Below are 18,886 nucleotides of genomic sequence, written 5' to 3'. Positions count from 1 at the left end.
AGGAGTTTTATGCCTTTGACATGAAAGCAACAACAAACCACGACAGAGTACGTAGACAAAGCCCCCAGTCATCAGTTATAAGAGCAGCATGTGTGCCAGTATGAAACTCCTTAGTTCCCATCCCCACTCTGCTACTGACTTGCGGCATGGCCTCGGGCAAGGCATTTAACCTGCATGTCTCTGAATGCGAGATGAGGATATTGATATTTGCCTCCTGCGCTGTAGCATTCTGAGGACTAGTTAATGTTTGTGACTATTATTAGTGTTCCATGTGAAGATGACCTTCCTCAAAGATTTGAGCTCCTGCCACACTCCTTGAGCTAAAGAAACGGTCGTTGCAAGAATTCCGGCAGCATCAAAAACAGTATTTGGTTTGTAGGGCAGCAGCCAAAGATTTTTTGGCTGAGGATGTATAAGCAGGGCTGATTCCATCCACCAGATGATCGTGGCACACATTTCTATTCAGGTTTTAGTGCCTGTTACCGATTTATCTGAAAGTACACATGCATAGAAGCATCTACATTTCTCCATATCCTATTCCCACAAATGACTGAAAATGTTATTTCTGAAATGAAACCACTAAGCACCCCGAGTTGCTCGCTTGTTTCTTGACTTCAGAAATTCTTTTCATTGCTACTTGAAAATTTCCACTTGTTTTCTGTAGGAGATTCAGCAGTATCTTGTTTCCTAACAGTGATGTGATGAGACAGTTACCATAGAGCATACATGTAAACATGGTTTTACATACCTGCCAAAGCCCACCCCCAAATTTTTTTTTCTTTCACCAAGTATTATTGATGATGATATTCCTGCATTTATATTCTGAAAGAAAGATTGAGGAATGAAAAGTGGAAATGTGAGAAAGCAAAGAGCAAAATCTGGGAAATTCGATAAGCTTCAACGTTGCTTTGAATTCAAGGAAATTTACCCTTTCCAAGTTAACCTCTCAGAGTTGTTTTCTAATGTCAAAAATTCATAAAATTTAAAAGTCAGTTTTAGAATTAGGGAAAAAAAAATCTATTTAGCAACTTCCTAGGGTTAATTGTATTTTCCTCCACTTTGCTTATTTTAGAGTCAATTAAAAATCTTCTTTAAAACTCATTTCCTTTTTACTATGTGCAGCGTGATAGGAAAACTCTTTTTTTTCTTTCTATGCATTAAATTGGGCTTACTGATGGAAACAGAAGGGACACTTTGCTTGAAAATAAGATGACTGGAATTGCTTAATGCTGATCTCATAAAAGCTGGACTCACGCACACTGTCGGGGAGCTCTTTAAGAGGTTTTAGAACTACACAGAAATAAAATTCTTGTCTCAATCAGTAATGTAAACTAGGCAGAAGAGTAACAAGATTGTCCAGAAGGGCACAGTGTGGAAAATACCTACTTCTGACTGCCAGGCAATCTGCCAATGCCACCTTGCTTATCTCTGTGAGGGGTACAAGCCCAAGTGATTCACGATCCAAAGGCCTTTCTGAACCGTTAGACAGCAAATTGCGTTTCCGTGCAGTTTGCATTTTTATTCATGGAAGTAGAAAGAGAGCTTGAAAATAAGTTGCAACTTCACAGCCAACCAGCTTCTTGAAAATACGGCAATTAGGTTGTAACCACAGAAATCCAGCTGATGAGTGAGGCACCATGTATTCCTTGCATCAGGATGTATGAACTATTTTCTGCGTTGTCATTGTGAAGTGCTTCTAAAAATGTGATCTCACTGTGTAATGTTTTTGTCCTGGAAAGCCTGGCTGGAAGCAAGGGCACAAGCACAAAGGAAAGAAATTCCCAGGAGAACTAAGCCAAGCTCTTAATGAATACATGGCATAAATAATAAATAACCTGGCAATAGCTATCCTAGGATTAAAATTGTGCTGTAGAGCTACTGGGAAAGACACAAACAGAATATTAAACAAAAGCAGAAGTAGAGAACCCAGAGGCAGAGGAAAGTTGCTATTCTCTTAAACTCTTTGAATTATACAAGTTACCGGTGCCCACTCAGAAATTCTTTCTTAGGTGAAATCTACTCCTGCACGTGGACAATTCTGGGCGGCTCTTGGCCTCCTGGGCTGCAATTTCTGTGGGAAAGGGATAAGTCAGTTCCTCACACTCCCTGGAAAATCCAGCTCTTACTCAGTATTTCCTTTAGTGTGTCTGTTCACATTTACTATAGGTTGATTCCAAAGAACACTCTCCTTTGCTTATTTTTCTTAACTAAGGTTAAAGGATTTTCAAATATTCTTGTTCTTCCACAGAAATCATCTATTCATTAAATATTTAGACATGAAGAACAGGAGCAGGCAGGATTCAAAAAAGTCCATGAGAAAACTCTGTGAGCATTTGACACACAGTATTCTTTTTTGGCTTGGCTGGTGTTTTACATTTTTCTTTTCCCTGCCGTGGGATAATTTCTTCTTCCTGAAGTGTGTTGTGCCAAACACAAAGCAACAGCAACAACAAAATAACTGCTAAAATCAATTTTCCAGCACTGATGAAGGGAAAACAAAGATGGCAAATAGAGAAATTTGAAGAGCCTATAATATACAAGAAAATCCTTGATCCCAGACTCCACAGTTCAGAATTTCATTTTCTGTGGGTCTAGAGTGATTATAGGTGTACAGACATGGATTGCCAGTGTCATTCCAAGGAAATCTGTGGTCTCAAATTAAATCTTTCATGTTTTCATGCAAAGCGAAGCTTTCAGGACTCTCTTTTGTGTCACAACTCTTCCCAGGGAGGTGTATTGTAGACTTTGCAGGGGAGATGATGAAGAAATGTGCCATAAGGACAGATAAATGTGGTGAGGCAAGGAGAGCGCTCCCCACCTTCTGGCCCATCTCTCCCGGCTTCTTCATGCTGTCCTCCCTGCTTTGTAACAACGCAGCCTGATGGATGCCCTTGTAGCCAGAAAGTGCATCCAGAGATTAACATAATATTGAGCAATGTGGCTGTGTACAGCTCTTATTTCTGCAAAACAGTGCAGGGTCTGTACATCTCTGTGGGATATTTGACAACGCTGTAGCAGAAGCCACTTTAATAGCATAGGATTCAATCTGTGAAGGTTCAAGTGTCGGGGGGAGGACATACTGCAATCAATTCACAGGTTTCCCCCATTCTAGTACTCTGTCGTGTCAGCAAAATGCTCAGTGTATCTTGGTAATTAGCAAATATTTACATCAAATATATTAAAAACTGAGTACAAATCTTCCTGTCTAGACTGTGTTCCCAAAAGCCTTACTGTTGTTTTTTGGTTTGGTTTTGTTTTTTCTGTAATTTTCAAATCTTTTACTAACTATAGCTTAGTCTGCCATGATGGAGTTACGGAACTTAAACTGAAATAGACTCATTATTAATTGCACAGTTTAAAGATCACGACCAGGTCAAATGAGATCTTTATTTACTCTTAACTGTAGGTTTACATTTCCTTTAAAAGCAACTTGCAGATATAAATACATGCTGTAAAATTATACCACTGGATTAGCACCATGACCTCTATTGTTGCTAAAAAGAAACACATCAACAAAAATCTCAATATAATTTCCGTTGTTAGGGATACGGTGGCTACATTACATCAATGATCCTGAAATCCAGTGAACGGCTCTTCAAGTGTGGAGCTGTGGTGGCACCAATTACAGATATGAAGTTGTATGGTGAGTATTCCCTGCCCTACACCAGTGAGATAGTCTATTCAAAATACCTTTTATTCGTGGAGCTACTATTCATTTTAACTACGGGCAGGTAACATAACCATATCAACAAGATTTCACCTCACTGTCTCCTTCTCTCCTTTAAACGAAAGGGCAGCTAACACTGTGAGGGTTTGCCAAAACACTCAACAGATACAATATTATTAACACCACTGATTTTTGCAAAGGAGTTGTGTTTCCCATTTTCCACTGAAATTCAGTCAAGTACCCCATTTCCTAAGAATCCTTTAGGTATATCAGCCTGAATCAAGACTTATAATACAAGTGAATCTTCTAAGGTTAGTGGTGAATTCTTTATGGTATCGTGTCGTCGTTCAGTCACAGGATATTTGGTTCTGTATGTGAAGTTTTGGGCACAGGCTATGGACCATGCACTGTGATACACAGGAAAACAGGTTATTTTAATGGTCTGTTAGTCTTTTCTTTGGTTTTTGGTTTTTTGGTTTGCTTTGGTTTGGGGTTTGGGTTTTTTGTGGGTTGTTTTTTGTTGTTGTTGTTTGGGGTTTGGATTTGGTTGGGTTTTTTTAAAACGTTTAAAAATGGTTTTAAGTGGTACATTTAAACGGTACATACTGGTTTTAAATTAACATCTCTTTGATGATTTCATGGCTTAAACAGCTTCTCCTGACTCTAGGTCAGAACTGATGAATTTTAAAATAGAATTAATTTTGATGAATTCACAAGTTTTTGTTTTTACTTTCACAGCATCAGCTTTTTCAGAAAGATACCTTGGTATTCCATCAAAAGAGGAAAATACCTATCAGGTAAGTTAGCATAAACAAGAAACTTAAAATGATTGTTTTACTCTTAAAATGCAATTCAGTTCCAACTTTGTGTGTGTTTGTTTACTAGGCATCCAGCGTATTACACAATCTTCATGGTTTAAAAGAAGCAAATTTGCTAATAGTTCATGGGACAGCTGATGGTAAGTATTTACAGATGCAATTACATTTGGAGTCAGAAGTTCCAACAGGCAGGTATTCAAAGACTGATTAGGCATACACCTAGCAAGTACATTTTTAGGTTCATTATCCCTTCGATAGGATTTCTCATTTTATTTCAATTGTCACTTCTAACTCTAAGCTGATCATGCTTTTCTTTGCTGAGTATTTGTACCTTTTAGGTGCTGTTAGTTCTAATTTGTTTAAGTCTTGTGGACCACTGACTTGCTAGTGAAAGGTATTATATGAATTATTAATAGAACAACATACATTTTTAATGGTATTTTAAATTAATAGAGATTCTGCAATTGAAGAAAGAATTATCAGTACAGTTGGTGAAGTACAGCACCAAATGGGAAGTTAAACTTTTCAGCTAATTAATTACAAGGTAGTGCCAAAGCATCTGAAGCTGAAGCTGTAGGGAACCTTTTAATAGTACCAATACTTTTAGCAGCACTTTAAGACAGAGAATGAGTAAAACAGAGAAAGTTCTAGCACTTCAAATGGAATCATAAGATGTGTCAATCAAGAGATAATTTGTAATTACAGATTTAAATTTAACTGCAGTATATTTTTCCGAACTTTCTTAACTGATGCAGGCCTAAAAACCGAGGTTTGATGCAGGCACAAATCACAGTGCTGCAACAAGCTCCTCTGAACAGCTTCGCATGCATACTTCTTCCCCTGGCATTTCCCTGGTGAATGTGGGCTAGTACAAGGCTTCGTAGTCTGGAGGCGTAAATACCTCGCACTGACAATGGCTGAGGTGAGAGTGCCCACACGCGCGCTTGGGCACCCACCAGCCTGTCGTCCTGGCCTAACTTGTCAAACCCACGTTACGGATCCGAAGCGCAGAGGGGTGCAAACGCTGCCCGGTGTTTCTTCCCGGAGCAGGAGGGAGAGGGACAGAGAAGATACGCCGGGTGACTGGGCAGGCATGAGGGTCTCAGACTTTGCTGGCTGTAAAAGGCAGAAGCAATTCCTACCCCTCTGAACACGGTGCTAGAGGGAATTGGAACTCTGATGGATGTCTGAGCAATACAGTGGGTTCAAGACTAGGACTCTGATTGCTCGCTGCCCTTGCTTAATATCACATCTAGTGACACCGCCCAGACCACTTGCAGCCTGAGCTCTGCAGCGTTAGGTCACGGTAATAAAGTCGCCTGTTTTTACCACAGAAAGATTAAGTTACCGATATGTTGCAGACAGTCCATTACCTAAAGAAGTGTGGGCTGTAATAACCCTGTGCAAGCAGTAGAAAATCCAATGTGCTTTCCTCTAACACAATTATAAATTGTCGTGATGTTCAAACAGAACGGTTTTACACACCTCTAAACTATCACAGTGTGGGTAAATCACGGGTGGAGAGAGGGGTCCTCGCAGAGTGCCTGGAAAGCATGCCTTCCCTTGGGGCTTCCAGCTCCTTCTCCAGAACCTCCGCTGTTACACCCCGCGTGGCTCTTACCGGTGGGGCTGTGCACTTCTGACGAGAAAGATAGTCAACTTCAGATCTGGTAATTACAGAGGCTGGAAATGTTTTCAGTCAAAGCTGTTTAACAGATAAGGATTTCACAGTAGCATAGCTTTTTCTAATAATACCCAAATGTTGTTGTCTTGCAGCTAAAGTCCACTTCCAACATTCAGCAGAACTAATTAAACATCTAATAAAAGCTGGAGTTAATTACACTATGCAGGTATGTGCACCTGTGACGTTTCCTATAAACTTAGTTCAACATTTAACCTCATATTGGTATTTCTTCCCTGAGAAGGACCCTCCGTACCACAACGCACCAGTATTACCTCAATTTGCAGTCAGAACTCAGTTTAATCCCATTTTCTTCACTGTTACTATGGATGTCAAGAACCATATCTTCTTGTCGTTCTTCTGGGCTCTTTCTCCTCTCTCTCATCTTTCTGTTTTCCACCTGTTTATCCCACAATGCTATACAAAGTGCTTTAGAGTCTGGATGCACTCTTTGTAATATGGAGATATCACTACTTTAGTCCCTTTTTACCTAAAAAAGTATTGGGTCACATGAAACTGATTTCTCCTTATTTTCAACGTTTAAATTTATTAAAAGGCAGCTGAAAGGCGAGAGTGCTGTTCCCCCTCTCCATAGCTGTACGGAGGGTGAGGGTGCCGTGAGGGCCAGGCTGGGGAGAGCAGGACAGGGCGTGCTGCTGTTGTAGAGACTTGCACGGGACCCACCGCGGAGTACGTGGATGTTGCTGGCCGAGGGTTCTGACCGCATTAAACCTTCTTAAATATCTTAGACGATGTGGTTTTGGGTCACTCCTCCAAATATCTCTGATGTTACACGTTGCAAACCTCAACCTTGCTGAACCGCAGGTGAACCTGTAGTTTCCACTGAAGCGCGTGCGCTCACATCGGGGAGGAGGCGGTAGCAAGGGGGTTAGCGTTACTTACGAAGGGAAAAGGACTTTATGTGTGAAATCTGAGTGGGGTAGGATCCGTTCCAGCTGTCCCTGTGATTTCAGCTGAGGTGATGTGAAGGCCGGTGGAGAGAGGAAGAAGCAGGAATGACAGAGGTCTCTCAGAAGAGCCCCGTTGAACCGTTCTCGTGCAACCTCGTGATAACCTGAGTTTGAGGAAGCAGCTGAAGCTTTTTGCCTCAGGCCACCGCAAGTCTCTTGTCCTAAACCCTGTGGCCTGGATTTCTTCATTCAGCCTGCAGATTTTTGTTCAGCCTCACTTGGGAGAAATTTCCAGTGGAATTTAAGTTAAGAAATAAAAATGCCCACATCCACCCTAGGAGAGAGACATGATGGGCTTTAGATAAGATAGGAAGATAGTTAAAAATGTGAATAAAAAGGTTTTTCGCTGAACACTTTAGAAGCTGGGATATTGAGAGGTCCCTAAAAGCATGAGGTAATTAATCCTCGTTGACGTTAATGGGATTTGGATGCCTAGACACTATTGAAAATGCCAGCTAAGTAAACTGTTGTAAGCTCAATGACTGGGAATATAAATTTTTTCCCTGCTGCAGATCCCACTGCAGTGGTTGTTTGATGTAAGTTCAAATTCCAAGAGAATGAGTTTTACTTTGAGTTTTATTAGCTTTCCTTGATGCCATAAAACTAATGTTATCATCCTGTTGTCATCTAAACATTTTGAAGATCGGAGAAAGAAAATTAGAGCCCTAAATATTTGAAAAGCCTTTAAAAAACTATTTACTATTGTCCTTTCTCCTCTGCTAGATCTACCCGGATGAAGGTCATAACATTGCTTCTGAGAAAAGCAAATATCACCTTTACAGCACAATCCTTGGGTTTTTTAGTGCTTGTTTAAAGGAGGAGACACCAATTTTACCACAGGAACCTGAAGAGGATGAATAAGGAAGCCTACTTGTGTAGTACTGAAGGGGACTTACTTTGCGGCTCAATAAAACCTTAAATAAAAGTGACTGTGAGATTGCAGATTCTGCAGAAGCTCAAGGGCAGCTAAAGGATATCACAGTGGAACAGCACATTTACAGACAATGAGCTAATAAACTGGAATTCGACTACAAAGTCCAAACATATTACCAAGGGACAAAACCTTTACCTTTGTGGAAGGTCAACAGTTGGTTACAGTTTCCTGGAAGAACTTAGTTTTGCATAAGTGTAGGGTTAGTGCATGTTTGTTATGTTAAGCCTCACTGTTGGTTCTGTAAGTGGTTGCTCGTTTTTTAATTTAAATGCACATCTTTATTCATCTTTGCATAATGCACAACCTATCATAAGTATTATGGCCACTAATATTTTAAAAGGTGAGCTGCAATCTAACACTTTACTGTAACGTTACAATAAGTGCAATTCTTTCGCTGTCTATTACACATAAGAAACCACAGAGATAATAAAGGGCACGATATTTTCTCTAGTTTCTGCTCAAAGGGGATATATTGTCTAGTGCATCATATGACATTGATACTGAAAATGATTTTTTTTTCCCCCCAATTTCAGCATTTACTATTGTTACTGTACCTACTAGTAACCAATAAGGGACTTTTTGGTAGTGTACTCTTGGTCTTTATGTATATACCCAGGACTCCCTAAGCAGAAAACCTTTCTCAGCTTGAAGAATTTTTTTCAAGACGTAATTAACAGCTGTATTTAAAACAATATCTGCAATTGAAATCTTTCCCCAGTCCAAAATGTATCTATTGTTTCCTTAAAATATGTTTGAGTTGTGTTTTGGTATTGTTTATAGTAGTTAATAGTTTGCTGGTTACACTCTAATTTTAGAATATGCTACTTTGTCACATGTAAATTAGATACATAAATATTAAATTATAGTTTCAGATAAAGAAAATTTATTAACAATGTATAATGCCACTGAGTAATACTTTACTCCTCAAATGAAGACATATTTTGTATAGCGCATCTTCCTTTTCTTCCATCTGGTCTCAGATGTAATTCTAGTATTCATCAAGGTGGCCACGTAGCTGGAACACACCATTAGTTTTTATTCCAGGGCTGCTCATTAAGTCTCTTGCAACAGGATTTAGCTTCAACAGCACGACAAAGAAATGAAATGTTTTTCATTCAAGGCAAAGGAAGCTCCTGACAAGTTAAATTTTATTATTTATTCAGAGGGCGAGCCCCTCATACATCCATTTATTTGCCAAGGTGAATTACAGCAATAGAAATTGAAACTATGAAATAAACAAGGCAGCCAGTTTGGGTTTGCAGAATATTAACTCTGATCACTGAAATCAAGTACAATGTTGACTTAATTTGAGATATCTTCCTGAAGGTATGTGAAAACTCTTGACAGATGCTGTGCCGCTTACATGAGAATAGCTGTACTTTTTTTCTTTCTGGATATATTCCAAATACTTTCCTACCCAATTAAGGTTTAATTTCTTCCAAGATTAAAAAGAAAGTAATTTTTTGAAGGTAACTATACTATTTAAGATGCAAAGTTCTGCATATTTTATGGAGAATGGGAATTGTTTTTAATGTAATCAAAAATCACCTAAAGCTTTTTAGTCATTACTTTTTTCTGGAGTATTTTCTTTCACAGTTAGCATTTTTTTATGATGCAAATAATTAATTTGTCTGAAAGGGGCAGTTTTATGGAACACTGGAAAGTCTCTGTCTTTTAATGTTTAGTATTTATCTTGTTTTATTAGCAATGTTTAACTATTTTTCAATTATTTTAATACAATTTTAATGTGCAATGATATCTTGTTTGGGTCCCGGTGTCGCCACAAAGTATGGCTTTGCTTTGTGGTATTTATAGTCCATATGGAGTACATATGTATAGTATTAGGTACGGTATATATGTATGGAGGCTACTATGTGCACTACAATAAGACCATACAAAACAACAAAAATAGTAAGAGAATTCAAACAAGGTTTTGCAAATCCTGTTTTCTATAGAGGAGCAACATTTTGAAGTCTTCTATTGGCTGGGCCTTCTAGATTGTCATTTTATAAATTACACCCATTACTTAATAAAAGCTCACCTGACAATACCGATGCTTTTCCTAACCAAACATGGTAAATGAGGTCCTAATCCAGTTGAATTCAATGGGACATTTTTCCCGATTTGAGCCAAATGCAGACGAAGAAACCACAGGCTGGGCGCACGCGTTGAGCGTACCGCATGGACTCGGCGTGCGGAGGCTACGTGAAAAGGCGAATTCTTCTCAGTATGCGCTGGCTGTTTCTCTGCGAGACAGCCACTATGTGCTCATATTTACTACGTTTCACATGTATAGCCTTTAGTTACCTGCAAAAGAAAACAAACAAGGCTTGTGTCTCAGCAACAGCGTTGTGCATGTGCTCAGGAAATACGTTATCCCAGATCTGTGGAACCCACACCCGGTCTCCTCCTTTCCCTGTTCAACTCACTGTTTCAGGCCCCCATTCCCTACTCTTTCTATCCCAGCATCTCGCCTCCAATTTTGATCAACTTACCTGAATATGAAGGTGGCATGAGGACATGGCTTCTGTAAGAGTGCTTTTGCCAGGACTGGTGTGTTTAAAAAGCGTGTTGCCTGAAATGTGGGTTATCTGTGTGGAAATGTGGTATGCTTTTAATGTTTTTCATATTTCTCCCACTGTCCTATATATACAGGTATTTTTACATAAATGTGTATATGAGGGTGAGCATCAGGCCCAGATTAATTGGTCTTTCGGAAATTTTTATGTATGAGTTAAATTCAGATACTGCAAAAGTATTTGCAGATGCAGCCTCTGATTCTAGTTAGACTAAAGAATTTGGTGTACAGGGTATCTCTACTCTTGCTAACTTGTTCAAATATTTCTTCCCCTTACAGCACAACTGAATATTGTTATATATCAGGTCCTACATACACAGCTAATGGCAATCACTCCTTAATTGGTCTATGTGATCTACAGTATTGCTCAAGAGTTAGTACGCCTTGCACAGAAATGGCATGAAAAACATAGGGGGTTTGTAACTTATCCATTGTTAAGCACGGTGATGACATTTTAGGTCTGAAAAATGACTGTTTGATTCAGCTGTCCTTAAAATATGACACTTACTAGACTAGACCCATTAATTTAAGGAAAGCTAGGGAATCAGCACATCCATTTACTGCTTGCTAGAGCTTATCTCTACCTTCTTGATTTCCTCTCTCCTTTTTCTGCTATTAGGAGTTGCAAAATCTATGAAACCTGTAGGTCATATTGAAATTTCAATTATATTACAACATCGGGAGTAACTGCATGTCAATTGGAATATTTTTTCCAGATTGTTGAGTACAAAGAAAGGCTGATTATTTTAAAATTCTTTTTTTTAATCTTTTTACAGTGAGGACAGAATTATTTATGACCTGGTTTGATCAACATCTGCTATGATTTACTATAACCAAGTGCTCATTGTTCCTATGGTTTTGGCATATGTAGATCTACCCGTGTCTGAAAATGAAGATGATTGCCTCTGTTCTCTCAGTTCTGGCACTTAGTTTGAGTATGGAGTCAGTTAGGTTCATTTAGTTGAGAAATTGTGCCTTTTAAGACAGAAGAGCTGTATTTGATCTGAAGCCAAAGATTCTCCATGGAAACTTGGGAGCGTTGAGTGTTGGCTCCTTTAGTGAAATGCAGAGGATACAAGGTGTAACCTAGTATCCCTCCTTGCAGGCTTATTAGATGTTACTGAAGAAACTGAAGCAAGAGGAAGACTGGCCCAAAGAGACTGAATACCAGTTTCTTTTACACAGCCTAAAAACACATAGGCAAGGTGCAGTGGTCGTAGCGTTTTATATTTACTTCAAGTTAACTCCTGCTATCGAGTCAGTTGCCTCTGGGGAAGGAAGAAGCTCACTGGTATTGATTACTGGTGCATCTTCTGCAAAACATCTTTCAGCACCGTTCAGATCCCTTCTCTTTTTCCTTTGAACAATTTCAAGAGTGCTTCAGAGAACGGGGAGCTCGTGGGATGTGGCTAAGGAGAGTCACAACTTCCAAGGTGCCTGGAGCTTTGAAAAGAAAAGAAAGGATTTAGTTAAACTTCTATCTGTTGCATTTCATACATGAAAGTCGAGAAGGAGCCTGGCTTCAAGGACGTAGGTGGATGACGATTGTTGGTGATTCAGTCACCAGGGAGGTAACACAACATGCTTCCTACAAACCTAGTACCAAAATGTGCAGTGGTAAGTAAAAGAAATGCCTGTTTTCCAGTGCCTGAAAATTACAGTGCTGGTAGATGAAGTTGATCGGGTATTTGGATAGAATTAAGGAAATTAAACCACCTGAGTGTACGCAGTCCAAAGTTTCCATTAAACTTGGGACTAGACTTCTTGCCTGTATAATTAGTTTAGAAATCCAATATCCTGCCTTTACATAAGTCTAACTCAACAACAACAAAATTGATTTAATAATGGCTATACCCCATGAGGACACAAATGATATGTACAATTCTTTTTAATTAAAATATCCCATGAAGTGCTAACAGCCCATTTTTAGATTTCATGACCAAAGGAAAAAAAAAGCTTCTGATTGATAAAACCAGCAGCGGGAATGTAATTGGTAGGAAGATACTCAGGAGATACTTCCCTAAGGAAAGTGATTAGAAAAATGTTTTCTGCTAAAACGTATTTTGTGTCATAAGTGAGCTCAGAGCACAGCTGTCGGGGGTGCTTCTAAGAGAATTTAGACGTTGACGTACAGGTGATGTCTAGAGGGCTCAGGTAGGGGCAGGTACCTGTACTGGCAGGCGGTCCCGTCCTCCGCCCAGCGCAGAGCCTTTGCAGCTCTCTGCCAAGGAGGGTTTTACGCCGAGTTTAGTCTGTCAAAGTCCCTGCTGGATCCGGCAGGGATCCAGAACACTGGAACGGGAGCGCAATCGATAAGCAAAGACAGGGAATTGTTACATCAGGAATAAGAAAAGTATTTTATAAAATGACTAAGCAGTGTGGTTGTCTTGCTGTTCTCGTTAGTCAGAGGTGAGGGTGGGGAGCTTGGGCCGGGCACTCGGTGATCCACTCAAACGCACTCCAGCTGAGCGGCCAGCTGGCAGAAATTACAGCTCCGGCAGTGTCTAAATGCTCTAACATCACTGTGAAAAAGAGGAAAGAGAATATATGCATGGACAGAATGTTTCGTCTCTGGTAATATCGCAGAAGAGTTGCTTTATAAAATAAGCGAATCCTTCCAAAATCTTTGAACAGAGCAGAACAAGCCTGAAGAAGTGCGCTGGTTTGTCCCAGCAGCGGCACCTGTCAGCCTTTTCCCGGCGTATACATTTGACAAATAAACTAATGTCTAGGATCCATTCTTCAGAAGGTTTTCAGCACCATTAGGAGAGAGGTAAGAAAGAAGAGTATTGTGAGGAGACAAGCAAAGAGATGTTTTATTGCAGTATGTTGCTCTATTCAGAGCTTTCGCTCTAAAATAAAGTGGTTTAGCGTGTACCACAAAACCCGGTAACCTTAGAGACAAATGTAGCCAACGCTTGATTCAATAAACTTTAAACTAATGCAGGAGAGCCAGAATGTTCAGTTATTTTCACAACAAAAGAATGATTAATTACATGGTTTCTTACGGATTTTTAGTCCTGTGCTTAATTTATATCCTACGTTTCAGATAGTCATTATAAGATAGGAATTGTTAAATATAATTCCACATTTGAAATAAGCAGTTACGGTGAAATCTTTTGTTTTGCAAAACAGTGCAAATTGTTACATTTAAAGCTATTTACATTGTCAAGTTAACTGTTCTTCCTTTTGGGTTGTACTAGACAGTACATATGTTGGACTGATGGGTTGACATATTTTTTTAATTGGAATGGAAATTGTACTGAACTTGGACAGAGGGACTTACCTGTTTTTGTAAGAATCGCTTGTGGAAATACAGTGAATCTGAATACCAGTGAAATATTTGAAGGAGGTTTTGTAGAACGTCATATGAAAAATACACATTACCCTAGGAAGCTGAGGACCACAAATGAAGGAACAAGTACGATCATTTGGCAGTGTAATTGGAATTAAGCAAGACAAAAGAAAAGGAAGTGTAGAAAATTGATTTAGGCAGAACTTTCAGGCTTAAAAGGAGCACAGTGAGTGTATCAAATTTTGTAGCTTTGCTTTGTCCTGCATATTTGGGTTCAAGAACTTGTTTCTGAGATGGGGCTGGAAGCAAGGTTGTGGTCAGATTTTTCCAACAAGGACCTGAGTGACTATCGGTACATTTTCTTTACTAAAAAAACAAAATCAAAGCCCAGAGTGTAAGCTAAGAGCTTAGCAATAACAAGTTGGAAGAGCAGGAGATTCAGCTAATTGCAATGAGCGGCACAGTGCTTCATTAAGAAGACTCACCACAGTAGGAAAACAGAGCAAGGTGCTATTTACCCTGAGTGAAGAAATTGAAATGTGGTTCATAAACAGCATTAGGACAAGACTCTTCTCTGTCTTAATATGATGTAATGAGAATAGGATGAGAAGGTTTAATTCCGTTGGTATGCTAATGAGTATTCATTAATTATAGCAGAGACTAAACTTGTGGGGCTGAGTGCCAAATGCGTCCGGTGCAATGTAGATGCACAACACGACACCTGACAAGACTACGTCAGGGTCTTCTCTTAATGGTTGACTTGCTTTCCCGTGCCACTAGAGAAGAGAGAGTTGAAGAGCACCCATGGGGAGGGGGAGCAGCAGCCCAAAGGCCTCCTTGGGAAAGCAGGGAGAGAAAGGGAGCTGCGTGGTTGAAAGGAGAGCCTCCTCCTCTGCTTGCCCTCCTTGGGGAACAGGGATTCTTTCAAGGGAAGGGTTTGGGGTGATATTTGAGGTTGGAGGAAGCTGGTTCTCGGATCTCCTCTTGTGTCACTGCGGGGCTGTTCTGGAGAGGGTGGGTGATGAAATCCTGCTCTTTGGGGGAGAAAGGAGAGTGGAGGTTCCTGAAGTGGGCCTGGGGATGTGCTCGTGACCCTGAAGTGTTTGGGAAGTAGGTGGTGGTGCTTGATTTTGAGAGTTCTTCCCTTCACTCACCGTGTGCTCGGCAGGGCAAGAAACCTTGGTGGAAACCACACAGGACCAGCGCTTCTCTGCCCTGCGTTGTGAGCCAGCTGGAGGCAGAGTGCTGTGAGGGAGCTACTGCTTGTCTAACCATGGATGGGTTACGATTTTTTTTCCTCGTTCTTAATACTATTTTATGTTTTCAATAATTACGTTTTTTCTCTGAGTCTTAAGATGCATCACAACTTTACGCGTATCAGACTAGTTCTGCATTTTAACTGGATCAGTGAGTGTGTGAAAGCAAGTAGTAGCAATTTAAAATGCAATAGGTGGGGTTGTGAAAATCTACAAATGCAGAAACCTGTGTAAAGTAGAAGAACAGGATGTCTGCTACCCAGTATAGGAACAAATAGGGCTGATTGGAAGGAGGAAGCTTAAAAATTGCCAGGAAAGAAAATTTCGACTCTTCCTTTTATTCCAAACAGGACAAAACTGAAGGAGGGAATAAAATAAAGGCAGGAAACCTTCAAGTCTGATTTAAATAGGATTTTAAACACCAAGAAATGGAGTTAAAATGAAAATGCTCCTGAAAAAAAGGGGGATTATGGGTTGTTTCTACCCCCCACCCCCCAACACTTGTTTTAAAACAGGAAGAGGCCAGCAATCTGCTGTCAAGCTGGTCTATGACAAATCCAGCCTGCTATTCTTTGGCAAAGTATCAAAGAAATGCTTTGGTGAGGCGGGAAGCAGAGTCCTTAAATGCAAGCTGTCATGGTTGGACTAAGCAATAGTGAATTCTCAGTGAGGGACCTTCATGTGGAGTATCTGAAAAGTTCAAAACCTCAAAAACCCTACTCGGAGGGTAGTAAAAGAGAGCTACAGCTGAACTGAGCCATCCCCGAACAGAAGGCTTCCCCTTCCTCTCTTTTAAAAAAAAGCTTTGATTGGGATATTTGACAACTAAATCTCTGTTCAAACATAAGGACTTAAATTGTGACTCAGGATTGCTCATGGAAGATATTTCCGGGTTGTTACTATTCTACAGTTAACTCTTAATACTATTATGCCCACCAAAAGTGGGTAATGGGCAGAGGCAGCAGATATTTTGGCTCTTGCTATCTAACAGGGATGCATTGCAGCCTTGAGTGTCACCCCCTGCGTGTTACTGATGGTACCCACAACCGGTGACACGTGCAGTGCTGGAGACCACGCTTAAGATTTTTGACTTAGTTCTTAGATTTTTCCCTCTGTATAACCGTTATACAGAAGCATTCTGGGTCTGGTGGTGAGAGGGGGGTATGGCAGGGAAGGTCCATGCTGTGGTCTTCTGTTGAGGTGAGCAGATCACTTAAATGCTGGCTGAAGCCCCTCCTTTCTCCTCTAGAAAAGCTGCTACCAGGCTCAGAAGGATATGCTGCAATAGGCAGTTCAATAATTTATATAAGCAGTATTTGAAATATGGTGATGGCAAGGCAGAGAAATGTGCGGTGCATCTTTTACACGTGATTCTTAAGACAGCAGAGCCATCTGAGCTAAACGTGTGTTTTGGAAAAACAGCTTCCATGTTTAAATGGCATACGGTGCTTTGACTAGAAACGTTGCTGTGGCTAAGTCTCATAAATATAGTGCATTTTAGAAATGTTTCAGGTTTAGAAATGATAACTTTTCTGTTAGGGATTGTTTTCCTATCATATTCAAAGTCTGTGTACATACCATTATAGCTAGACTCTCCGTCTTCCCAAAGAAACCCTACTGCTGCTCTGCTCAAATCTCGTTTAAGCGCAAGGAGGAAACACCTCACGTACAAAGACGAGAACTTCTTGTTGGTATACCGGTAATACACGCTTCCTCCTGATCACGACACTTATTAAGCATTCGGGACTGTGGCATCCTCACCTGGGTACAACCAGAGCTAGAGCAAAACCGGTCTGCAGGGATGACGTCCGGGGGGAAGAGGGGATGCGATTTTGATGGGGGGCTGGGGCGATTTTGATGGGGGGCTGGGGATGCATTTGCTGGTGCTGCCAGGCGCAGGGAGCTGAGGGGGGGTCAGGCTCTCGCCTCTCCTGCCTCTGCCCCTTCGCTTCCTTGGGGTCCTGCAGCACCCCTCAGGTGTCCCGGGTGCTGCAAATTAAGAGCTTCTCCCCATTCCGCACCCGCTCCAAACACACCTTTTTGCTCTCCTGAGACACTCGTGTGCAATGCCTGCCTCTTGCGCGGCGTCGGTGGGTCTGCTCCAAGGGCAGAGCCTCTATGGGGACACTCAAAAGCTCAGCAAAGCCCTCGGCTGCGTAACGCCCAGGGCTTATGCCACGTGCGTGCCGGCCGTGAGCTGGTGAGATGCCTTTGGTGGACACGGGTTGAATCTCTGTTGCGCTCTCTACTGCTGTAGGCACGGGCACTTGAGCTATGCCTGCGGATTAGTTACTATAAGCAATGCCTTCCTGCCTATGTAACGCTTATCTTCCCTGCCACAGCTCATTGCGTTTTTCCTTAATTCAATTTGTAAACCTTCTGGGGTGGTTTGCACACAAACACCAGGTGTTGCTGCATCTCACTTTGAATTGGGCCGAGCGTGCTGCTGAGGTGCATATTAATAATTAATGTAAATCTGCAGTAGCCCTATGGGGTAACGATATCTAGTGTGTTTGTGCAGAGGGTGGCGGATACTCTGCACATGTTCTAGTTATCCACTGTTGGACATGATACAAATCCCGTAGCTCTTACTCATTTATTTATTTTTAGTGCCTTCAGAGAATGCAAATTGTAAATTTATTTTGGAGGACTGTAGTATTTCAAAGCCCCCATGAGATAGGCAGTTGACCTTGTTGCGAATGAGTGGTTCGGACCACTTAAAGAATCACCGTCAAGGGTATTGGCAAAAGTGATTTAATAGGAATTTATAAAAGCACAACTTCACAAAGTTCGATGGCAAGGTTCACTCTATTACTTAATACATGGATGAAGTGTACAAGGAAAAATCAAGTTGGAATCAAACTAGAATGATTTATACAGAGACTGAAGATGCAAAAGTGTAAGGGAGAAACATATAAAGGGAAATTGGGTTTTAATTGATTTTTCATGATTTGCACAGAAATCGGAGATGTAAAAAGTTAGGGGAGACCCTCCCATTGAGTCATGAGGTTCAGAGAAGACCCCCTTGCTTTCTGAACTCCTGATGGAGCTTAGGTGCGGCTGGATCCACTCCTAGTCCTAGACTTGGTCAACGGTTTATGTCCAAAGGGATTACGTGTATAGCAGCAGTCTGAGGTTCATTCACAGTTTGAGGTGAATATGAGATTTAGCAGAGTTTGATCATTTTAACATTTATAAAGAGATGCAATAAAATTTACTACAATCACAATGGTGACTTAGTTATAGATTCGAAGGGGCAATATTTATACTATACTTCCTATTGGATACCCGGGTCAATTCACACCTGCGTGCGCACAGACACTAAGATATATATGTAAACAAAGATATACCTGTTAAAAATTCCCCTCGAGTTCAGTGCAATATTCACATCAAATGTCTCGGCATTTTCTCAATGGGCAGAGGGTTGAGCCTCCGATTTTCGCAAACTGGAGAGTTTGTGAGCTCTGAGAGGCGTCCCACTCAGAGGGAGATGCTGGTCGCAGCCCGCTGTGGTCCAGGAGAGCTCAAAGGACCTCACCGAGGACCCCTGTTTATACGTTCAAGAGATGATTGTCTTTAGTCACCAGCAAATTACTGGAATTCCAGTAACACTGGTACCGTTTCACTCAAGCTACAATCCAGGAGAGGGATGTTCCAAGTCTCACAGGGGATGACTAATTGTTCCT

The 18,886-nt window shown here is 40.9% G+C and overlaps 1 protein-coding gene across 2 annotated transcripts in view; it reads left to right on the top strand.

Moving 5' to 3' along the window:
* DPP10 (dipeptidyl peptidase like 10) overlaps nt 1-10,121 on the top strand; it is a 565,422-nt gene extending 555,301 nt beyond the window's left edge. For both annotated transcript variants that reach the window (XM_030018079.2, XM_030018078.2), the window contains exons 22-26: nt 3,544-3,643; nt 4,406-4,464; nt 4,553-4,625; nt 6,262-6,335; nt 7,861-10,121. In XM_030018079.2, the coding sequence (XP_029873939.1) occupies nt 3,544-3,643; nt 4,406-4,464; nt 4,553-4,625; nt 6,262-6,335; nt 7,861-7,998 (444 nt within the window). In that variant the 3' untranslated portion in view covers nt 7,999-10,121. The remainder of the gene's footprint in view (nt 1-3,543; nt 3,644-4,405; nt 4,465-4,552; nt 4,626-6,261; nt 6,336-7,860) is intronic.
* The last annotated feature ends 8,765 nt before the right edge of the window (nt 10,122-18,886 follow it).

This window comes from Aquila chrysaetos, chromosome 6 (assembly GCF_900496995.4).
Source record: "Aquila chrysaetos chrysaetos chromosome 6, bAquChr1.4, whole genome shotgun sequence".
In the NCBI taxonomy this organism is placed as follows: Eukaryota; Metazoa; Chordata; class Aves; order Accipitriformes; family Accipitridae; genus Aquila; species Aquila chrysaetos.
The sequence above is the reverse complement of the archived record's forward strand: the minus strand, read 5'-3'. Positions and strand labels throughout refer to the sequence as shown.